Below are 20,758 nucleotides of genomic sequence, written 5' to 3'. Positions count from 1 at the left end.
TAGCTATTTTTTTTTTTTTTTTTTTGAGACGGAGTTTCGCTCGTTACCCAGGCTGGAGTGCAATGGCATGATCTCGGCTCACCGCAACCTCCGCCTCCTGGGTTCAGGCAATTCTCCTGCCTCAGCCTCCTGAGTAGCTGGGATTACAGGCACGCGCCACCATGCCCAGCTGTTAGCTATTTTTTTTTAATAGGTAGGGGTATACTCTAAAATAATGATAAAAAGTATAGTACAGTAAATACATAAACCAGCAACATAGTTGTTTATTGAAGTATTATGTACTATATATAATTGTATGTGCTGTACTTTTATACGACTGGCAGTGCAGTAGGTTTGTTTCACCAGCATTACCACAAACACATAAGTAATGCGTTATGCTATGATGTTATGACATCTCTAGGCAATAAGAGTTTGTCAGCTCCATTATAATCTTATGGGACCATCATGGTATTATGCAATCTGTCACTGACAAAAAGTCATTATGTGACACATGATTGTACTTTCTTTGGTTAAATGGTCAGACAGAAAGATTGAGTCAAATGCTTGCAGGGTCTCTCAGATTTTGTTTTTTGTTTTGAAACAGTCTTGCTGTGTTAACCAGGCTGCAATTATAGCTAACTACAACCTTGAACTTCTAGGTTCAAGTGAGGCTCCTGCCTCAGCCTCCTGAGTAGCTAAGACTACAGGCATGCACCACCATGCCCAGCTAATTTTTTATTTTTTTGTTGAGACAAGGTCTTGCTACGTTCCTCACTCTGTGCTTAAAGTCCCGGCCTGAAGCAATCCTCCCACCTTGCTTTCAGCCTCCCATAGTGCTGGGATTACAGGTGTGAGGCACAGTGCCTAGCTTCTCAGGTATTTTCTAAGGTTCCAACAAGATGACTGGGTCAGCAGTCAGTCTATGGCCACTTGTTATCCCTTAATCCTTCAATGCTTCTCCTTTGCAGCTTAGGGTATTACTCTCTGTATGTAACATCACCTTGAATGTTTTACCATTCCTTCCCTTCACAGATTTGTTTTGGTTGGAGAAGGAGACCAAGGCAGGCCTATAAGAACTGAAATAAATTTCATCATTGAGCAAGCTAGTTACTTTAACCTTCTAGAATCACCACATACTTTAAATTCACATTAAAAAGGTAACAGCAGCAAATCTGTTGTGATTTGCATTCTTAGGATTCCTGGGGTTTTGGTTTCTCCTCCATGTTGGCTGTGTAAAGAGGGCTCTTCATCTCAGGGAACACTGACAGTGAACGGACCTGAGGAGAGAGCTGGAGGAAAGCTGCAAGGGGTGTAGGTAGGGGTAGGGTGTGTGTGTGTGTGTGTGTGTGTGTGTGTGTGTGTGTGTGTGTGTGTGTGTGTGTGTGTATGTTTGTTTTTCTCAGCTGTAGAATTCTGAGAGGCAGTCAAAACTGCCAACCTTCCTTTGTAGGACTAACTTAAGGCCAAGAAAGATTAGCTGAGTGAATCTTTTGACAACAGGTGCTGCAGCACCTTGGTGGAGGCTTCTCTTGTCCCTGACTACCAGATTTCAAAGGGATTGCACAAGTCTGTCTGACCATAATGCTACTACTGTACCAAGAGTGCCTAAATATTCATTACTTAAATGTTTTTCAGCTTTATCATGTGCAAGGCCCTGTACTGCCTCTGAGACCAGCTAATTAAAGGGTTACTTTTCTGACTCTTACCTCCTTATAATTGATGCCAGTTGACTGTTATTTTTATATGCTACAATCATGCCTTTCCCCCTAGACAATTATAAAGCTAGAGAATAAAAGCACAAAATAGAACGGCTGGGAAAATGGGTTGCGGATTACTTCAGTCACAGAATGTCTTAGCAAACAGGTGGAGAGCAATCTCCCAAGTAATCTTTGAAAACCTGCAGAACAGTAGGGCCCAGAGAGGGGGCCATGTCTGATCCACCACCTTTACTGGTAGTGGGAGTTTCCCTGGAACACAGCCATGCTCATTTGTTTACATATTGTCTATGGCTGCTTTCATGCTACAATGACAGAGCTGAATAGTTATGACAGAGGATGTGAAGCCTATGACACCTTAAATATTTACTATCTGGCCCTTTATAGAGAAAGTTTTCTAATTCCTGGTCTAAAGATAAAGATAAGATACAAAAAAGGTCTGGCCAGGTGTGGTGACTCATGCTGTAATCCCAGCACTTTGGGAGGCCAATGGCAGGAGGACTGCATGAGCCCAGGAGTTTGAGGTTGCAGTGAGTCATAACTGAAACCATTACACTCCAGCCTGGGCGATGGAGTGAGACCCATCTCTATTTTATAAAAAAAAAAAGTTTTTGATTTTGATAGAAGAATTCCAAATTATGATATGGCAGTAATACCATAGCATATAGCCCATATATCATAAGTGTAATTTCTGAAAGACTTGCCTGCTAAGGCATACAAGCGAATATATAAGCCAATTTTCAGAGGTAAAAATTCAGTCACCACTAACTTTGAAATATTGTTTCATTCTAGAAATTGGCCGGTGAAAAAAGACAAACATGAAGTTTGCAGTTTTGTTTTGTTTTTTTCTGCTTATAATTTTTCAAACTGAATTTGGACAAAATGAAGAAATTCCTAGGAAGCAAAGGAGGAAGATATATCACAGAAGGTTGAGGAAAAGCTCAACCTCACCCAAGCACAGATCAAACAGACAGCTTGGAATTCCACAAACAACAATTCTTACACCCGTAGCAAGATTTCCTATTGTTAACTTTGATTATAGCATGGAGGAAAAGTTTGAATCCTTTTCAAGTTTTCCTGGAGTAGAATCAAGTTATAATGTGTTACCAGGTAAGAGAACCGTATGAGAGACAGAGGAGGGAGGAGGGTGAGAGATGGTGTGCAGAAAGAGAAAGAGAGCAGGAGAGAGAGAAAGAACATCTCCATGAAGATAATTTTCCAAAGAAAAATCCAGGTTATTATATTACCCTTCGGTTTATGTTTCTACAAACATACATTTTTTAATAATTTTAAATAATTTAAAAAGTAATTTAAGGAACATATTTGTGATACAAAATTATTAGACAAAAATTACTTATTCTACCACTATATTTACAAAATCATAGTTATCATTTTGGTTTATTTATTTCCAGTATGTTTACTATGCATGTATTTTGAATAGTTGTATTGCTAACACAAATAATATACATAAACACTTATAAACTGCCTTTCCATTTATGACACTAGATAATCTAGAATACAGAAATAAATTATTCAGATGATTCTGTGAACATACAGCTATTACACATTTTCAACCAAAATTTTTCAACCACAAATATAATTAAAGCCACTGAATTCATTTTATATAGGTTAAACCACTGACTTTTTAAAGATTGAAAAGACTAAAAATTCTGCTAAAGATTTCAACTAGCATTTTTAAAAACTAGTATTAAATGGTTCACATTTTCCCAAATTTGGAAGAAAAAAAATAATTATAGACATGTTACCGTTAAATAAAACTTTTTAAAAATACCAGAAAATATAACCATGTAATTTTCTGTGGCTGTTATTTCATATATTGTCTCAATACAGCTAAGTGCTACTTCATGATTATTTCCATGAAGTTAACAGAAATAATATACAATTATCCTGAAAATAAGCAATTTAGGCCACACTTACAATGTGATTAGGAAAAGAAAGGAAGAGAATCAACTTTAAAAACTTGTAATAATAGTGCACCCATAACTGCTAAAGAATGATGAGATCAATTTTTTTTAGTTAAGTGGAAAGACAGCTAAGCTATAATAATGGAAAATAAAAAGACCAAGAAAGAAGTATTCATAATGTGATCTCAAACTTGTTTAAAAAATGTTTTTATATGAACTAAAGGGTGGTATGCATAAAGGTGAAGAAGATATATATTAAACATTTCCAAATTGTCCAAAAATGTTTTCCAGTGATTTTACAGTACTTTTTGATTGTATCACCACACATAACACAAAATTCTCTTTCACCCATTTTAAAGTGTGCAATTCAATAGCATTTAGTACATTCACAGTATTGTACAACCATCACCACTATCTTGTTTCTGAACATTTTCATCCCACCAAAAGGAAACTCTGTAACTAAATTCCTCATTCCTCCCTACTCATAGGACTTGGCAACCACCAATCTATTCTGTCTGTGTCTATGAATCTGCTCTGGAAATTTCATGTAAATGGAATCATATAATGTGTGTCCTTGTGTATCTGACTTCTTTACTTCGTATAACGTTTTTAAAGTTCACCCATGATTAGCCTGTATCACTGTATCAGAACTTCATTGCTTTTCGTGGCTGAATAATATTCCATTGTATGGCTATACCATATTTGTTTATCCATATTGTTTATCAGTTGATGAACATTTGGGCTGCTTCCACCTTTTGGGTATCATGAATAGCACAGCTATGAACATTAGTATAAGTTTTATTTCAACACCTATTTTCAGTTCTTTTGGGTATATACTTAGGAGTGGAACTGCTGGGCCATTCGTAATTCTATATTTAATTTATTAATTAACTGTCAAATGTTTTCCAAAGTGGCTACACTATTATATTTCCACCAGCAATGGAAGAGGATTCTAGTTTCTCTACATTCCTGCCAACAATTATTTATTTTTAATTATAACCGTTCTTTGTATAAAGTGGTATCTCTTTGTGCTTTTGATTTGCATTTCCCTAACAACTAATGATGTTAAGCACCTTTTTATGTGCATGTTGTCTATCTATATATCCTCCTTGGAGAAGTAGCTATTCAAGCTCTATTCCTATTTGTTTCAAGAGATGGGGTCTTGCTCTGCTGTTCAGGCTGGAGTACAGTGGTATAATCATAGCTCACTGCAGTCTTGAACTCACCGCAAGTCTTAGCTTCTGTTACCCTCTGCCTCAGCCTCCCAAGTAGCTGGGACTACAGGAATGCACCACCACATTTGGCTAACTTTTTAACTTTTTTGTAGAGACAGGGTCCCATTATGTTGTCCAAGTTGGTCTCAAATCCCTGGCCTCAAGAAATCTTCCCTCCTTGACTTCCCAAAGTGCTAAGATTACAGGCGAGAGCTATTGTATTGGGCAAGTTTTGCCCATTTTTTAATTGCATTGTCTTTCCATAGGTGAGTTCTAAGAGTTCTTTATGTATATTCTGGATATCAGGCCCTTATTGGATATATGACTTCACATATTCTCTCTCATTGTGTACACTGTCCTTCAACCTTCTTAACAACATCCTTTGATGCACAAAATTTTTAATTTTGATGAAGTCTGTTTTATCTTTTTCTTTAGGTGTCATATCTAAGAATCCACTGCCAAATGGGAGGTCATAAAGATTTGCTGCCCCTATGGATTTTTCAAAGAGTTTTATAGTCTTAGCTCTTATATTTAGAGGGAAGGTCTAAATATAAAGATATATTTGGTCTTAGATCCATTTTGAGGTAATTTTTGTATTTGGTGAAAGGTAGGGATTCAGATTCATTCTCTTGCTGGTGTTGTCCCAGCACCAGTTGTTGAAGATTGTTCTTTCCTCCACCAAATTGTCTTGACACCCTTCTTGAAAATCAATTGTTCATAGACGTATGCCTGACTTTCAATGTTCCATTGGTCTATACATCTATCCTTATACTAGTATCACACACTGACAAAAGCTGATTATCCTATCTTTATAGTGAGCTTTTTGAAATCTGGAAGAGCAATCCAACTTTGTTCTTTTTTCTCAAGGCTGTTTTGGTTATTTGGAATCCCCTATAATTCCACATGAATTTAAGGATCAACTTTTCCATTTCTGCAAAAAAAGGCCATGGAAATTTTTATGGGGTGTAGTGCTTTTAATAACCAGGAAGAAACTCGTATGGTATTTTTGTTCAGAGGAGGAATTGGGTAGGTGGGATTGGCCTATTCCAAGTATCTAAATGAGAACTGGGCTGAGTTAGAGGTCAGGGAAAGAAGGGGACTAATGTGAGAGGCTCATTTGGAGATGGAACTTGGGGACAGTGGCTCAGATGGAAGAAAGTTATCTGGAATGACACCAGGGTTGAAAAGAAAACATCCCCTCTAATACTTTCCTCAGCTTTCTAATGGCCTGCTTAGCTGATACACTTATCCACATATCTAGAATCTTGTAAGTTAGGGAAACGAATGTATTAAAACCACTGCATCGTGCACTTTATTTGTTTATTTATTTATTTAGAGACAGTATTGCTCTGTCACCCAAGCCAGAGTGCAGTGGAATGATTGTGGCTCACTGCAACCTCCACCTCCCAGGTTCAAGCGATTCTCATGCCTCAGTTTCCCAAGTAGCTGGAACTACAGGCATGTGCCACAACACTCAGCTAATTTTTGTATTTTTAGAGATGGGGTTTCACCATGTTGCCCAGGCTGGTCTCAAACTGTTGGCCTCAAGTGATCCACCCGACTCAGCCTCCCAAAGTGCTGGGATTACAGGCATAAACTACCGCACCCAGCCAGTATTAAGCACTTTAAAAGGGTGAACATTACAGTATGTGAATTATATTTCAATAGCCTAATAAGCCATAAAAGAGATAGCTACAATGTCTCATTGATAAGCATCACAGAAGCATGCTGTCTGGTTTTACCTATTCCCATTTGCATATCAAGGGTGGGCTGTGAGCTCATCATTAGTACTATCTCAGCTCTCTGATGACACAACGGAACCCACTGCCAGGTGGCTTGAGAAGTTAGGAGTAGCCATACAATTTGCTTTGGTCAGTATAATTAGACACTTTTACAGCTCATGTGTGATTTTGAACCTCACATTCACATTACTGCAGTGATCAGGACAGCCTGCTTATAGATGAATCCTGCGTGAGTATGATGAGCTGAGCCCCTGTGTACCCACATTAGACACAAAGTATAAATAAAAAATAACTGAGATTTGGGGATTGTTTGTTGCTGTCATATAATTTAATCTATCCTGATGGATATAAAATGAAAGCACAATTCAGCCCCAAGTTACCATGAGGAGTTCGCTCTGAGCCTGTGAAAAGCATTTCAGCATTTCTTATGTCTATAAGACATTTTTACCCTATATATGGATGCACAGAGAATTCTACTCTTGTGTGATTAGAGCAGTTTTATTTCACACTCTGTTCACTTCCATTCACAGTTTTGCTGGTAACCACATAAGGAATTTAAATTTGTGCTTTTATTTTCTTCTAGGAAAGAAGGGACACTGTTTGGTAAAGGGCATAACCATGTACAACAAAGCTGTGTGGTCACCTGAGCCCTGCACTACCTGCCTCTGCTCAGATGGAAGAGTGCTTTGTGATGAAACCATGTGCCATCCCCAGAGGTGCCCCCAAACAGTTATACCTGAAGGGGAATGCTGCCCAGTCTGCTCTGCTACTGGTACAGAGATTTAGCTAAACAAAATATCAGTGTGTGATTAATCTTTAACTTCCATTTGTTTTGTTACTAATTTTAAAATGATGATACCTTAGTCATTTGAGAACTTAAAATATTGGCAAAATGCTGATTAACATAGAAAATATCTGGGGAAGTGTATGGTAGGGGATACAAATAATAGACTGTGGCTTTATAGTTCTTGCTCTATCAGATTCAGTAAGCTTGGATGAGATTACATTTCACATTGACTCTCAACTTTAGAGATATAGTAACAGAATTTCTACAACTAACAGATCCTAGTTCTTATTGAGTTAAGGGCTCTGCTTTGGTCTGTATGTGTTATCTCACTTAATCCAATGCAACAGGGCTATATCACCTTGAAGTCAGGTTAAACAAAGGAAGAGTGATTTGCATCTAGAGAGAACAAAGCCCCAACCCTCTGGCTATACCCAACCATTAGAAGGCAGCACAGGAACCCACATCACTGCTTGGATAATCCCAGGAAAATGCAGAAGTGTGGCCTGAAGCATGATTTTCTGATGTGGCACTTCTGTGTGCAGGAGATCACAGCATGGGTTTTGCTGGCTGCCCACAGACCCCTTCTCCAATGAGGCTCATACCTGACTGAATGGAAGACCCTTTGGAGGGAGGCCTAGTCTCCTCCAAGAAAAGCCTAATCAACACCTTATGAAAATAAGCAAATAAATACTTGTTAAATAATTGGATGGGAAGGGATAGGGACATTTTCTCTTGTCTATAACCGAAGTAGATTGCTTCCATATACATAGATAATCACAGGGTAGGTGTCTACAAAAGTCTCCTGCCAGGAAAAACTTTTGACTGTTTAGAAATTGTGTTTTGCTTAATATTACCAAATATTTCACTAGTGTTTAAAAAAGATTCCTTGGAGTAAAATAAACACAGGGTTTACAAAGTAAGAGTCACAAATTCTCAGACATTTTTTCAAAAGACTTGGAGTATTCTCGAAATGTAGTTATTTTGGAAAATAAACTTGGATATACAGGAAGGATTTTAAATGTTTCAATATGGTAGCATTAGTTTCCTTTTACTAACTTTTTCCTATTCTCCTTCTGCATGTTTTGCTAGAGATGTGAAAAAATAACTCACAAACTTTATAATATATACTGAATTGATATCTCAAGTAATTTCTCCAAATAATTATATTTCCCAAGTTCTTTTTGGGAGTAGTTTATACATAGTAGTAAATAAAAGTAGGCAGACGATTAAGTACATTTATAAATCCTGATGGAAGAAAATGTATGTGCTCTGGCTGGGCTCAGTAGCTCAGGCCTGTAATCCCGGCACTCTGGGACATCAAAGTGGGAGGATCACAAGGTCAGGTGTTTTGACACCAGCCTGGTCAACATGGTGAAATGCGGTCTCTGCTAAAAATACAAAAATTAGCCAGATGTGGTGGTGGGTGCCTGTAATCCTAGCTACTCGGGAGGCTGAGGCAGGAGAATCACTTGAACCTGGGAGGTGGAGGTGGCAGTGAGCCGAGATCATGCCACTGCAATCCAGCCTGGGCAACAGAGCAAGACTCTGTCTCGGGTGGGGGGAAAAAAAAGAAAAGAAAATGTATGCACTGTGAACTCAGTTCTTCCTAGAACTGTTTACTCAGAGAGTGAATCTGAATCTAGTCTTTGACATGTCTTCCCCACTTTCTGCTGAAGATATAACAACTAAATATAAATGTAGATTAACTTTCTACTATCATCTATTCTACTCCTACCATCATGGAAGGATAAACAGCACTCCTGTGCATATATCTAAGTTAAAGCAACATCACTTAAGTCCAAAATGTCATTTGTAAGTCTCAGGTAGTAAAAATGATTTAAGTAAAGAGTGTGGAGAGAGGAGGAGGAAAACTTTCTCTATATAATTCTGAATTTCAGAGGATGGCGTTAGGATGCCATAGACAAAAATAATGATCAGTCTATAAACAAAAGTTGGTTTCACTGCAATAAGCAAGTAAAACATACACCTGTTTCACTTTTTAAATGTCTGGTAAGCAGTCTGTAAATTCTTTACATTCATTAGCAATAGCCCCAGTGAACAGAACAGTATCTATTATAAAGGTATCACATCTGATTATAACACAATCTCACAATAAGAGTGCTTACCATTTTGCCTCATGTCACAATATTATTCCCTCCTTAGTCACCAGGTAGCAAGATATTTTAGCAAAAATAAGTAAGAAGTTATTTAATATAAAAATTACTATTAAGGCCCACAAGTGAAAAATATATCTGTAACGGATCTTACAAAATAGAAATAAAGTTACTATTAAAACTTTTTTAAGCAAAAATTTCAAGGTGCATTTCATCTTTAAATTGCACTCAAATACTTGGAGGGAATAATATTTACTAATCTCATTTTCATTATGATTTTTCCTTTTATTAATATCATCAACTCGTCTCTGCCACCTTCTTCTTGCTTGGTCATTAGTCTCCTATTCTCTACTCAGTGGTATACTGTTAAATGATAGAACTGAATTTTCTGGTGATTCTTCAGAACAAAGAGAATCTACCAATTTACTTCATAAGCAACTGCCACCTCCTCAGGTGGGAATGGACCAAATATTAAGAAAAGAAGCACTTCAATCTGAGGAGGATGAAGAAATGAAAGAAGAAGATAGAGAGCAAAAGAGACAGACCCCTGGATCTAGAAACCAGGGGCAACTTCATAGTGAGGGGGACAGCAGAGGAGGAGACAGAAAGCAGAGGCCTGAAGAGGAGAGCAGGCTGGCACACCAGCAACAACACCAAGGAAGGGAAGAGGAGGAAGAGGAGGTGGAGGAGAGTGAGGAGGGTGAGGAAGACGAGGAGGACAAGGAGGACCCCGTAAGAGGAGATATGTTCCGAACGCCTTCTCGATCCCCACTTCCTGCTCCTCCCAGAGGCACACTGCGCCTGCCAAGCGGGTGCTCTCTGTCCTATAGGACCATCAGCTGCATCAATGCCATGCTCACTCAGATACCACCGATGACAGCACCACAGATAAAAAGTCTGGAGCTTACTGGTAAGAGATGTTAACTTCTGCTTTTATTTTGCATTTTAAAAGTAAATGACTCTTAGCAGCCGGGTGCGGTGGCTCATGCCTGTAATCCCAGCATTTTGAGAGGCCAAGGTGGCAGGATCACCTGAGGTCAGGGGTTCGAGACCAGCCTGGGCAACATGGTGAAACCCTATCTCAAAGAAAAATACAAAAACTAGCTGGGAATGGTGACGCATGCCTGTAATCTCAGCTACTTGGGAGGCTGAGGCAGGAGAATCGTTTGAACCCAGGAGGTGGAGCTTGCAGTGAGCTGAGATTGTGCCACTGTACTCCAGTCTGGACAATAGAGCAAGACTCCATCTCAAAAAAAAAAAAAAGTAAATGACTCTTTGCCAGGTGCAGTGGTATACATCTGTAGTCCCAGCTACTCAGGAGGCTGAGGTGGGGGAATTGCTTCAGCCCAGTAGTTTGAGACCAGTGTAGGCAACATAGCAAGACCCTGTCTCTTAAAAAAAAAATGCTGAACAATTATCATATTCTCATTGCTCTATGAGGATTGTATTTTAATTTCATCCTAAAAATTGATCCTGAATAGAGTAATTTCATAATCTTCAAATAGATAAATAAACAAAGAGATAGCTGTTTACTGCAGAATAGCAGTTAGGTATAAAGCAAACTCCAAATCAAATGATTATTTTCTACTGATGTCTGTTAAAAGTCAGCTTTAAGGCCGGGAGCGGTGGCTCAAGCCTGTAATCCCAGCACTTTGGGAGACCAAGGCGGGTGGATCACGAGGTCAAGAGATCGAGACCATCCTGGTCAACATGGTGAAACCCTATCTCTACTAATACAAAAAATTAGCTGGGCATGGTGGCACGTGCCTGTAATCCCAGCTACTCAGGAGGCTGAGGCAGGAGAATTGCCTGAACCCAGGAGGCGGAGGTTGCGGTGAGCCGAGATCGCGCCATTGCACTCCAGCCTGGGTAACAAGACCGAAACTCCGTCTCAAAAAAAAAAAAAAAAAAAAAAAAAAAAAAAAAAAGTCAGCTTTAAGGAGGTATAATTTATATATAGTAAAACTTATTTTTAGTATATAGTTCTAAGTTTTGACAGATGCATATAGTCATGTAACCACCATTAAAATTAAGATATAGAATATTCCATCACTTCCCAAATTCCTTGTTTCCCCCTCCACTAGTCACTAGCCACCACAGAACACTGATCTGTTTTCTGTCTCTATAGTTTTGCCTTTCCCAGAGTGTCACATAAATGGAATTATACAATACATAGCCCTTTCAGTCTGGCTTCTAATGTTTTTAAGAGCCACTCATTTTGTTTTGTGTATCAGTAGTTCATTCTTCTCTACTGCCAAGTAGTGTTCCATCACGTGGATGGGCCATGGTTTCCTACCAGCTGAAGGTCATCTGAGTTGTTTCCCGTTTGGGGCGATTATGTATAAAGTTGCTGTAAACATCCATGTACAGATGCTTGTGTGGACCTAAGTCTTTACTTCTCTTCAGCAGGAGTGGGACTGCTGAGTGATATGGTAAATACATATTTAAGTTAATAAGAAACTGCTCGACAGTTCTCTAAAGTGGCTGTTCCTTTCCTACCTGCACGCTGGGGAGCTCCTGCCTCTCTGAAGCCTGCCAGCACTTGGTACTGTCAGTTCTTTTTTCCCCTCGTTTTAGACATTCTAATGGGAATGTGGTCGTCTAGACCTTTTGCCCATGTTTCCATAGGACCACCTGGGAGGGCTCTTGAGTGGAGGAACAGCAGGACCAGGTGTGAGAGGCTGGCTGGTGGGGACACTTTGGGTGCTGTGAGTAGCAGGAGCATTCATCTGGGTAATGAGGCCCCCATGCCAGGGGTGGCCCTGGAGATGCTGGGATGAGGAGAGCTGAAAAGGTCAACACATTTGTGCAGATCCATGACAGGACATTGCCAGTGTCAAACATACTAGAAGCTTCTATGGCCTCTCTGACAAAGGATTTCATCCACTTTCATATGATCACCTAAGGAATTCCTCTCATGCTCAGCAAAGCCCCTTCTTCCTGTGGCCTGTGCATCATGTATGCTCTGCCCTAAGAAAACTCAATTTGTGAAAGTCTAAAGTCTTGGAAAAGATAAATGACCCACACTGAGCTACACTGTTCTGGTTTTATAAGGTCACCATGTGGCTTTTATGGTATGTACTACTGGTATGCTCACTTACTGGGTTTAAAAATTGACTACCGAACTTAACTAAATGTTAAAATCCATAAAATTAAAGCATGTAGGAACCTTTGTAGATTGAAGCTGTAGAGGCATAACATTATTAGATCTAAGAAAGTCTGGGAGATGATCTCCTCAAGCTACTTATACAGATATGGAGACAGGCTCAGATGAGGTGAGTGACTTGCATGAGCATTCATGGACAAAACCAGCGGCATGTTTCTAGTCCAAGGAAATGGCTATGGGAAAATATGAAGAATAAAAATCAGCTTCTGTATAACCTTCCACATCTTTGTTATAAATGTACAATGCTACCAGTACTCTCCAGCAGACCACATTCTGGCTGTGTTAGTATCTTCATCTAAACCATGATATACTTACAGCCTGATGAATCCTTAGAGAGAAAATGTCAACTATGTTAAACCATCTAGTTCCAGCCTGTTATTTTTATGAATATGCATTTTCTTGTATAATATATATTGTCCTTGTTCTGAGTATCGCTTTCTCCTCCAGATAAAGCTCTCTCTTGATATCTATGTACACACAAACCCATGCATGTGTGTACATGTATGTATATGCACATATGCCTAAAACATAACTGCTGTGTGTCCTAGGCAATTCCATCGCCTCCATCCCAGATGAAGCATTTAATGGATTACCAAATTTGGAAAGGCTTGATCTGAGCAAAAATAATATCACTTCTTCAGGCATAGGTCCAAAAGCATTCAAGGTAAATACATGCTCTGATTTGTACATAATAATCTATTTGGACGAATGGCTTCACTATGACTTGCATATTGGTTGGAGATGGAAAAGGGAGGAAAAGAAAAATGTTTCTAATTGGTAGTTTTCTTCTAAGAAAGTTTCCTCTCTGATGTCCCTAAACTGCACTTCAAGTTTTCTTTTGCATACAGTTTATTGTTTTATATACTTTTAGCTTTGCTGTAAGGGCACTGAAAATAGCATCAGTGACAAAACTAACAATTTTAATTTATGAAGTAGTTTCTCCCCAAGTAACTGAACACATGCTAAAATCTGGTCTCTTAGCATATGAAGTATTTTCTGGAAATAACATGAGCCTATCTGGAACCTCTATTAACATTTTTCAGGCCTGCAAGACACTGTTTCCTTATTTTCTATGCAATGAACAAAACCTGATGGAGGATACTTTGGCAGAAGGGGTTCTGGAAAAAGAAACAGGCTCAGATAAAACTTAGGGATAGCCTGGGAAAGAAGAGGGAAAGAAAGAACAGGAAACAGCATAGAATAAACCCTTTAAAGATACAAATTGGATTAATTTTTTTTTTGAAAGGGGGCTGAGTGAGGTGGCTCACGCCTGTAATCCCAACACTTTGGGAGGCCAAGGCACGTGGATCACCTAAGGTCGGGAGTTCGAGACCAGCCTGACCAACATGGAGAAATCCCGTCTCTACTAAAAATACAAAATTAGCAGGGCGTGGTGGTGCATGCCTGTAATTCCAGCTACTGGGGAAGCTGAGAGGCTGAGGCAGGAGAATCTTTTGAACAGTGAGCCGAGATCATACCACTGCACTCCAGCCTGGGTGATACAGCAAGACCCTGTCTCAAAAAAAAAAAAAAAAAAAAAAAAAAGCCACGGTGAGAAAAGAGGAGAGGAGTCAAGGAATTTCAGGAGAAACAAAGAGCCAAGAGAGAAGAGGTTTATGTTTGTAAACAAAAACTCATAAAAGTGTATGTTTGAAAAGCCAAAAATAAAACACACTACATTCCACTAAGTGAAACTGTTACTCCCTTGGGCAGTCTTCTGGGTCTTCCACCCACTCTTCAGACAAATCACTGGCCTCTTATATTCTCAGTTCCTGGTTCTTATCTGGAATCTAGGCAGGCGATAAGAGGGTTCCACATTCACATCCTAGACCTACTTCATGTTATCCATCCTTCTCCTAGAAAATGGCTAGCATTAGGGAGTCCTTTTCTTATATTTGACCAAGAGAAAAACATTGTAGGAGATTACCTCCTTTTCTTGCTTTGGAATTCTCTGTCCCATTCCAAAACTGTTGAAATTTGAATATGATCACTGGAGAAGTGAATCATTCCATGGGACTTCATTAAAATCTACCCAACCACAGTTCTCCACTTCTGGTGGTATGGGCTAGGTTTGACCAATGAACACACAACTACAAATGTGAAAAGACATTTTTCCAGACAGTCACCTGTTTGGATGCCATAATAGGAATAGCTTGTGATATCTGTAGCCTTAGTTTTGAAAAATTTCCACAGTAATTAGTGTTATTTTATGACCTTTCCAGAATAGATAAAAAACTGAGTTGCAAGTATGTTAAAAGGATTGATTGTTATCTTGTTAGCATCTATGGCAGATTCAGATTACTGCATGATTTCATGAAATTTCCGTCTATTTCTGTAAAGGTGGAAACCTAAGATCTAGCAAGAATGACCAATCCAGTAGTTAATAGCAGCTTTCTCTCACTTTTTAAAGATGCAACATAAGCATGGTGAATAGGCTACAAAATCATCAAATGTAGTCTGCTGAAAATCCCTGAGAATCAATGCTTTTACTAGGATCAATATCAACCTGGCAGGGGAATATAGGGTTTGCTGTGTGGCCTGGACATTACTGTTTAAGCCTAAGAAAGGATAGGTTTGTGAGACTTTTAGTCAGTGCTTCAAAACAACCATTATGTGAAATGTGACTGCACAGCATGACCAGATAAGGTAACTTTGAGATTTGTTTTTTAAGCTTCTGAAGAAGTTAATGCGTTTGAATATGGATGGAAATAATTTGATACAGATTCCTTCAGAATTACCATCTACATTAGAAGAACTTAAAATCAATGAGAACAATCTTCAGGCTATTGATGAAGAAAGTTTATCAGGTATTTGTTTTTCAATGATATGCTTCCTTAAAACCTTTCTTATATAGTCTTATAGAAATTTTATTTACAGTATTGCCAAAAGAATAAATAGTAACTATTTTTAGTCACTTAACCATTTGAGTTGATAAAACTTCTTTTAACTACTGATTGGTAAAACGTTAAATGAATTTTAAACTGCCTGTTGTCTTTGTACCTTACCCATAAATAACACTGTTTCTCAATGATTCCAGTTCCCATTATTCACAAGACAATAACTTTACTACAAATCCAAAATATCTGAAGAATTATATTCAATATTCCCTACACCATCGTGTGTTTTCCGTTTTGGATCAACAATTTTGTTGGTTCTTAGTAGCGACTAACCAGTGCCATGGTTTGTTGATTGGATCTTCTTTATCACTCTGATGGTAATACACCCCACCAACAACTCTTGCTGCGTCCAGTCACCTTGCTATTTTCATTTATCATGTGTTGGAACCTAAAAACAAAACTAAGCACGTGGGAATTATGTGTGAAATATGAACAAATAGGCACTGCATATGAGGCTGAGATGCTGTCCTACAAAGAAAGTGTATGCTCTTCATGGTATTAACTTTGGCTTTGGCAATTTTGTGCCTGAGAGGGCTTGGGCTGGAACTTCTGGTACTTGTGTGTCACTGAAGTCCTGCTAACTCCACGCCACATGGCATGTGGGTGTGCAGCTCCCACCATGGCCAAGCTTTCTGACAGACAGACTTTAGTGAGGGTGCCCCGCGTTCTGTGCACTTGACATTGCTGGAACTGGCTCCTCTTCTGCTTGTTTCTGGACTGTGCTAGATAGCTGAGTTGTCATATTGTGATCCTGTATAGAAGAGGCTTCATCACATTTTACTTTTCATGAATTCTAGCTAATGCCTTTGATTATACTGTGTGCTTTTTTGAGACAAAGACTGCCTACATTTTCTTTTTATCTTCCTCACAGTCTAGCATAGCTCTTGAGGTACGATGTTCAACACTGTTTACTTTATTTGAAACATATTTATTATGTAAATGCTGATAAACAAAGCCTTTAAAGGAATAAAACAATTATTTCCTGTAGCTCCCAAAAAACTTCATAGGAACAATACACTTCTGGTATTGAGAAAAGAACAATAATGAGAATTGCCAAATCTGAGGATTAGATAATTATGGAAATACTCAATTTCCAGATGGATTTCAGGACACACAGAAAAACATCAATACACAAATTTCGATGGAGATTGCCAAATGGGAAAGACAGAAAATTCAGTTTCTAACTGCGGAAGACCAAAGGGTGTTAGCAATTTAGAACAACTGTACTAACAGGCTGTATATGAACTATAAGTCAGTTACACTTTTAGTTGTGTTATCAAAATGAGATGTTATAAACCATGCACTCCTGATTGTGAAGGTGCTTTCACACACCCTTGGAATTGCCTTCCAGAATACTCTTCTCCCTGAAGCACAAATGCTTCTAGGTTACCAGAGTGTTGACGGGAAGCCAGAGTGAACAGGCTGTCTGCCTGCCTTTCTCCATGGTCTGAGCACCGAGGAGCCTTAGCCTTATGCCGGCAGCACTTTCTGTCCTCTGACCCAGAGAGTCCTCTTGCACTCCCTGGGTGGGCTGAGTTCTAAGAGCTACTGCAGTGCCGGCCCATTGGATGCTGGGCTCCCCCTGGCTGGCAGTCCTGATGCTGTGGATGGTCAGGCTGGCTGCCAGAAGTGCTGTGAGGCCACCCTGCTTCTATGTGGAAGCAGGTGGCCCACTGCTCTCCTATCATCTCTCTCAGGGCGGCTCCTTACTCATGACCTTTCAGATTATAGCTCCAGAGAGGTGGAAGGAGGGCACTCCAGGGAGAGAAAACAGCACAAAGGTGCAAAGAAATGAGACAATTTTGGACACTGTGGGAGCCGCAAGCAGGTATGGTAAAGTGTGAAAGGCAGGCAAAGAGCAGCACAAGGGCTGCATATACTGTGCTGAGGCAGGGAGTTTACCTGCAGGAGGAGCAGAGTCCATCTGAGATGTGCACATGTGTTGTGGAGAAAGGGAAGGACTTACAATTGAGAAAGAGATGTGAAAGGTGGAGGGAGGGACAGCAGAGGAAAACCAGGCATACTTTAAAAGCATTTTTGTTGTCACTAATGACTGAAACAACCACACTAGAAGCCCTGGAGGCTGCTCTAGTGGATGACCATGTGATGCTGCCTGCCAGGAACATCGAGGCACCTGCCATGTCCACAACCTGTCATGGTACCACCCACCATAGAGGACTTCTGTTCACTGTCCATGAATCCTTTCAACGTCTACCTCAAGTCTCACCTACAAGAAACTTACTCTAGCTTCATCCTATTTCCTGTTACCTCCGATTTCCTATATATGCCAGAGAATACTGGCAAAAGAAAACACAGTGTCCTGAATTTGCACTGTTTTTCTCTTTTTCTCTCAGTCATGAGATGACCATTAGTTCACTTCTATTATCTATTTTTCAATAGAAAACTTCCACTACATTTAAAAACTTCACCTACGTACTAGAGAAAGATGTCAGATTCTCAGTACCTTTAGTTTGGGAAATGAAGGAGAATATGAGGAAATACGACCACTTATCACAGTTTACTGGCTGGCCTGGCTACTTCTGTTACTCAGCACTTCCATTAATACTAAGCACCACCACCAGATTAACCTTTGTAAAATGTGGCCTTTGTCCTGCCATCCCCATCTTGCTGCCTAGAGAATGAGGGCCAGATGTTGTTGTCCAGGGTGCAAAGGCCCTCCCAGTGCACTTCACTCTGACCACCAACCTTCACTCCACTGTGCACAGCCACTCTGGGGCTAGTCTCCTCTTCCCCTGGGCAAACCCACATGGGTCTTTCTCCTACATGTGCTCGGCTGGCTATTTCAGCCTGGAAGTTCCTCCTGCTTCTAAATCTTTGTATCTGTAGGAGCCTAGCATTTTCATACCACTCACAAATACACTGCTTTTTCTCTTTTAATCTTCCAGCATTTATTATTTCTATTCCTGATACAACTGTCTTTGCTGTTGCCTAAAAGCAGAACTGAGTCCCACATGGCATTCAGTGTAATGCACATGAAGGGGGTTGAACAGAAAACATCCCCTAATCTGGGAATCTTGGCCACACCCTGAACCTCTGACTCAGATGCCTCTGGGTATTGTCATTGCTGAGCTGTCCATTTTGCAGCATGGAGCTTCCATTTGACCTGGATCATACCACTCCTGAGGCCAGTAGAAACAAAGCAGAAAAAACTTGTTTGTATAAAGGCCTTTCTTGCTAGTTCAATCTGAATACGTGGAGAATTTTTGATCATCATTCTTTCAAAGCTTCCATTTGGCTGCACTCTGTGCCAACAAGTGAGTAACTATGATGGGAATTCACTGCTCTGCTTTACTTCTGACACCCTTGTTGAGAGACTGAGGGTGTGCCAGGGAAAGTGTTCTTTTCTGTGTCCTGGAAGAAATCACTCATTGCATTAAACTTCCATCTACTCCATTGCCTATTGTGCTGCCACTGCATACATCTATGTCTTTGCAATGTTTCCAATGATGGTCCACAACTTTCTACTCCTTTCCTATCTGAATTCCAAATCCCTGTTCAGCCACTATGGTTTCTATGGAAACTCCTCTGCCTCTCTTTCCTGTCTTCCTCCCTCTTCTCTCTTGCTTCTGTTCCTTACACATATTGTTAGCACCTAGCATTTCAATGATTTTTTTCAGGGCTGCCTCTCTACCGGACCAGGCATTTAGTCCTGGTTGAACTGAGCACCTACGATGTCTGAAGTACTTGGGAAAAGGCTTTAAAGGAGGATACAAAGATTTAAAAAACGCTATATCTGTCCTCCAAATAAACTGGACATTTCACATGACATTTCAAAAGATTTCAAAAATTGCATGTTTTTTTTCAATTATCCTAATATTCTAATACTTTTATTTTTCATAGACTTAAATCAATTGGTCACCTTAGAATTGGAAGGAAACAATCTCAGTGAGGCCAATGTCAATCCTTTAGCTTTCAAACCTTTGAAGAGCCTATCCTACTTGCGTCTGGGAAAAAATAAATTTAGAATTATACCACAGGGTCTTCCTGCTTCTATTGAGGTAACAATATCTTTCTTTTGATGTTTTAAATGTATTATATTTTAAATATGGTATACTACAACAAAATATATTGTAAGACTATTGTGATGTAAATTAAACTCCAATTTCAGGGCTGTATACAGACTGTCCTATAATTTGAGCTTTGTTTTTCCTTCAAACAATACAAAATTCTGAATTGAAATTATAATTACTAGTGGAGACACCTGATAAAGTGAAAAGTGGTACTGCGGACAGCTCTTGGGGGAAATGGGAGAGAGGAATTGAGAATTTAAATGAAGCCACAATTTCCATAAGGTACTCTGACTCTCAAAACAGTGTAAACTATCCCAGTCCAGAACTGTGACGCTTATTACAGAAGCTCAAACAGGTATTAACCATAACAGAGAGTGTCCACTCACAAATTCCAGGCAAAACCACAGACACCCTAACTTAACAGTAACTCTGCATGGATACAAGTGTTATACAAAGAAGGCCTCTGACTGTTCTAGCAACTCTGTAGCTTACAAGTTTCGACCCAATTCCTACCAAAACTGTCCTGTGACTAACTCCAGGCCCAAAATCCCACCCTTGTTTCATTATCCTCTAGAGATGCTCAACAGGTCCCCAGGTGCGTGATCTCTTTGCTGCAGGATATGCTCCTGGGGGTCTTTGGCTGATGAATGTCAAGACCCCTCATTTCCTGCATTAAAAGCACTGAGGGGCTTTCCAGACTGGTAGGAGTGGGTTTCTTTGGAGAGAAAGAAGCCAGGATGGGAAGCTCAGGCTCGTAGTGGTGCACATTGCTCTTTTGTATTATCCTTATTGTGTATGTATGTGTTTTAACATGTGTACAGTGCAGTGGCTCATGCCGGTAATCCCAGCACTCTGGAAGGCTGAGGCAGGAAGACAGCTTGAGGCCAGGAGTTTGAGACTAGCCTGGGCAACAGGTCTTTTTAGAGACCCTGTCTCTAAAAAGCATATTTTTAAAAAAATTAGCTAGGCATGGTGGTGCACACCTGTAATCGTAGCTGCTTGGGAGGCTGAGGTGGAGGATCACTTGAGCCCAAGAGTTTGAGGCTGCGGTAAACTAGGATTGTACCACTACACTGCAGCCTGGGCAACACAGAGAGACCCTGTCTCTACAAACCCCCCACTCCCATAAGAGAACACTGAGATCCAGAGAGTCTCTACATACTGGCAGACCCCGTGGGAACCCAGGTT

The 20,758-nt window shown here is 39.9% G+C and overlaps 2 protein-coding genes across 6 annotated transcripts in view; one reads left to right on the top strand and one right to left on the bottom strand.

Moving 5' to 3' along the window:
• The window catches only part of CENPP (centromere protein P), a 282,767-nt gene that overhangs the window by 82,647 nt on the left and 179,362 nt on the right, over positions 1-20,758 (bottom strand). The gene's annotated exons all lie outside the window — the stretch shown is intronic.
• ECM2 (extracellular matrix protein 2) overlaps positions 1-20,758 on the top strand; it is a 42,811-nt gene that overhangs the window by 11,631 nt on the left and 10,422 nt on the right. For 2 of the 4 annotated variants that reach the window (XM_064361568.1, XM_064361566.1), the window contains exons 2-7: positions 2,487-2,804; positions 7,159-7,347; positions 9,814-10,386; positions 13,191-13,306; positions 15,314-15,449; positions 19,401-19,558. In XM_064361568.1, the coding sequence (XP_064217638.1) occupies positions 2,513-2,804; positions 7,159-7,347; positions 9,814-10,386; positions 13,191-13,306; positions 15,314-15,449; positions 19,401-19,558 (1,464 nt within the window). In that variant the 5' untranslated portion in view covers positions 2,487-2,512. Of the gene's footprint in view, positions 1-1,011; positions 1,137-2,486; positions 2,805-7,158; positions 7,348-9,813; positions 10,387-13,190; positions 13,307-15,313; positions 15,450-19,400; positions 19,559-20,758 lie in introns of all 4 variants that reach the window. The other 2 variants (XM_064361567.1, XM_021674251.2) reach the window with 2 other exon arrangements.

This window comes from Aotus nancymaae, unplaced genomic scaffold, assembly GCF_030222135.1.
Source record: "Aotus nancymaae isolate 86718 unplaced genomic scaffold, 86718_ANA_hifiasm-v0.15.2.pri h1tg000041l, whole genome shotgun sequence".
Lineage (NCBI taxonomy): Eukaryota > Metazoa > Chordata > Mammalia > Primates > Aotidae > Aotus > Aotus nancymaae.
Note: the sequence above shows the minus strand (reverse complement) of the source record. Positions and strands in the feature narration are given on the sequence as shown.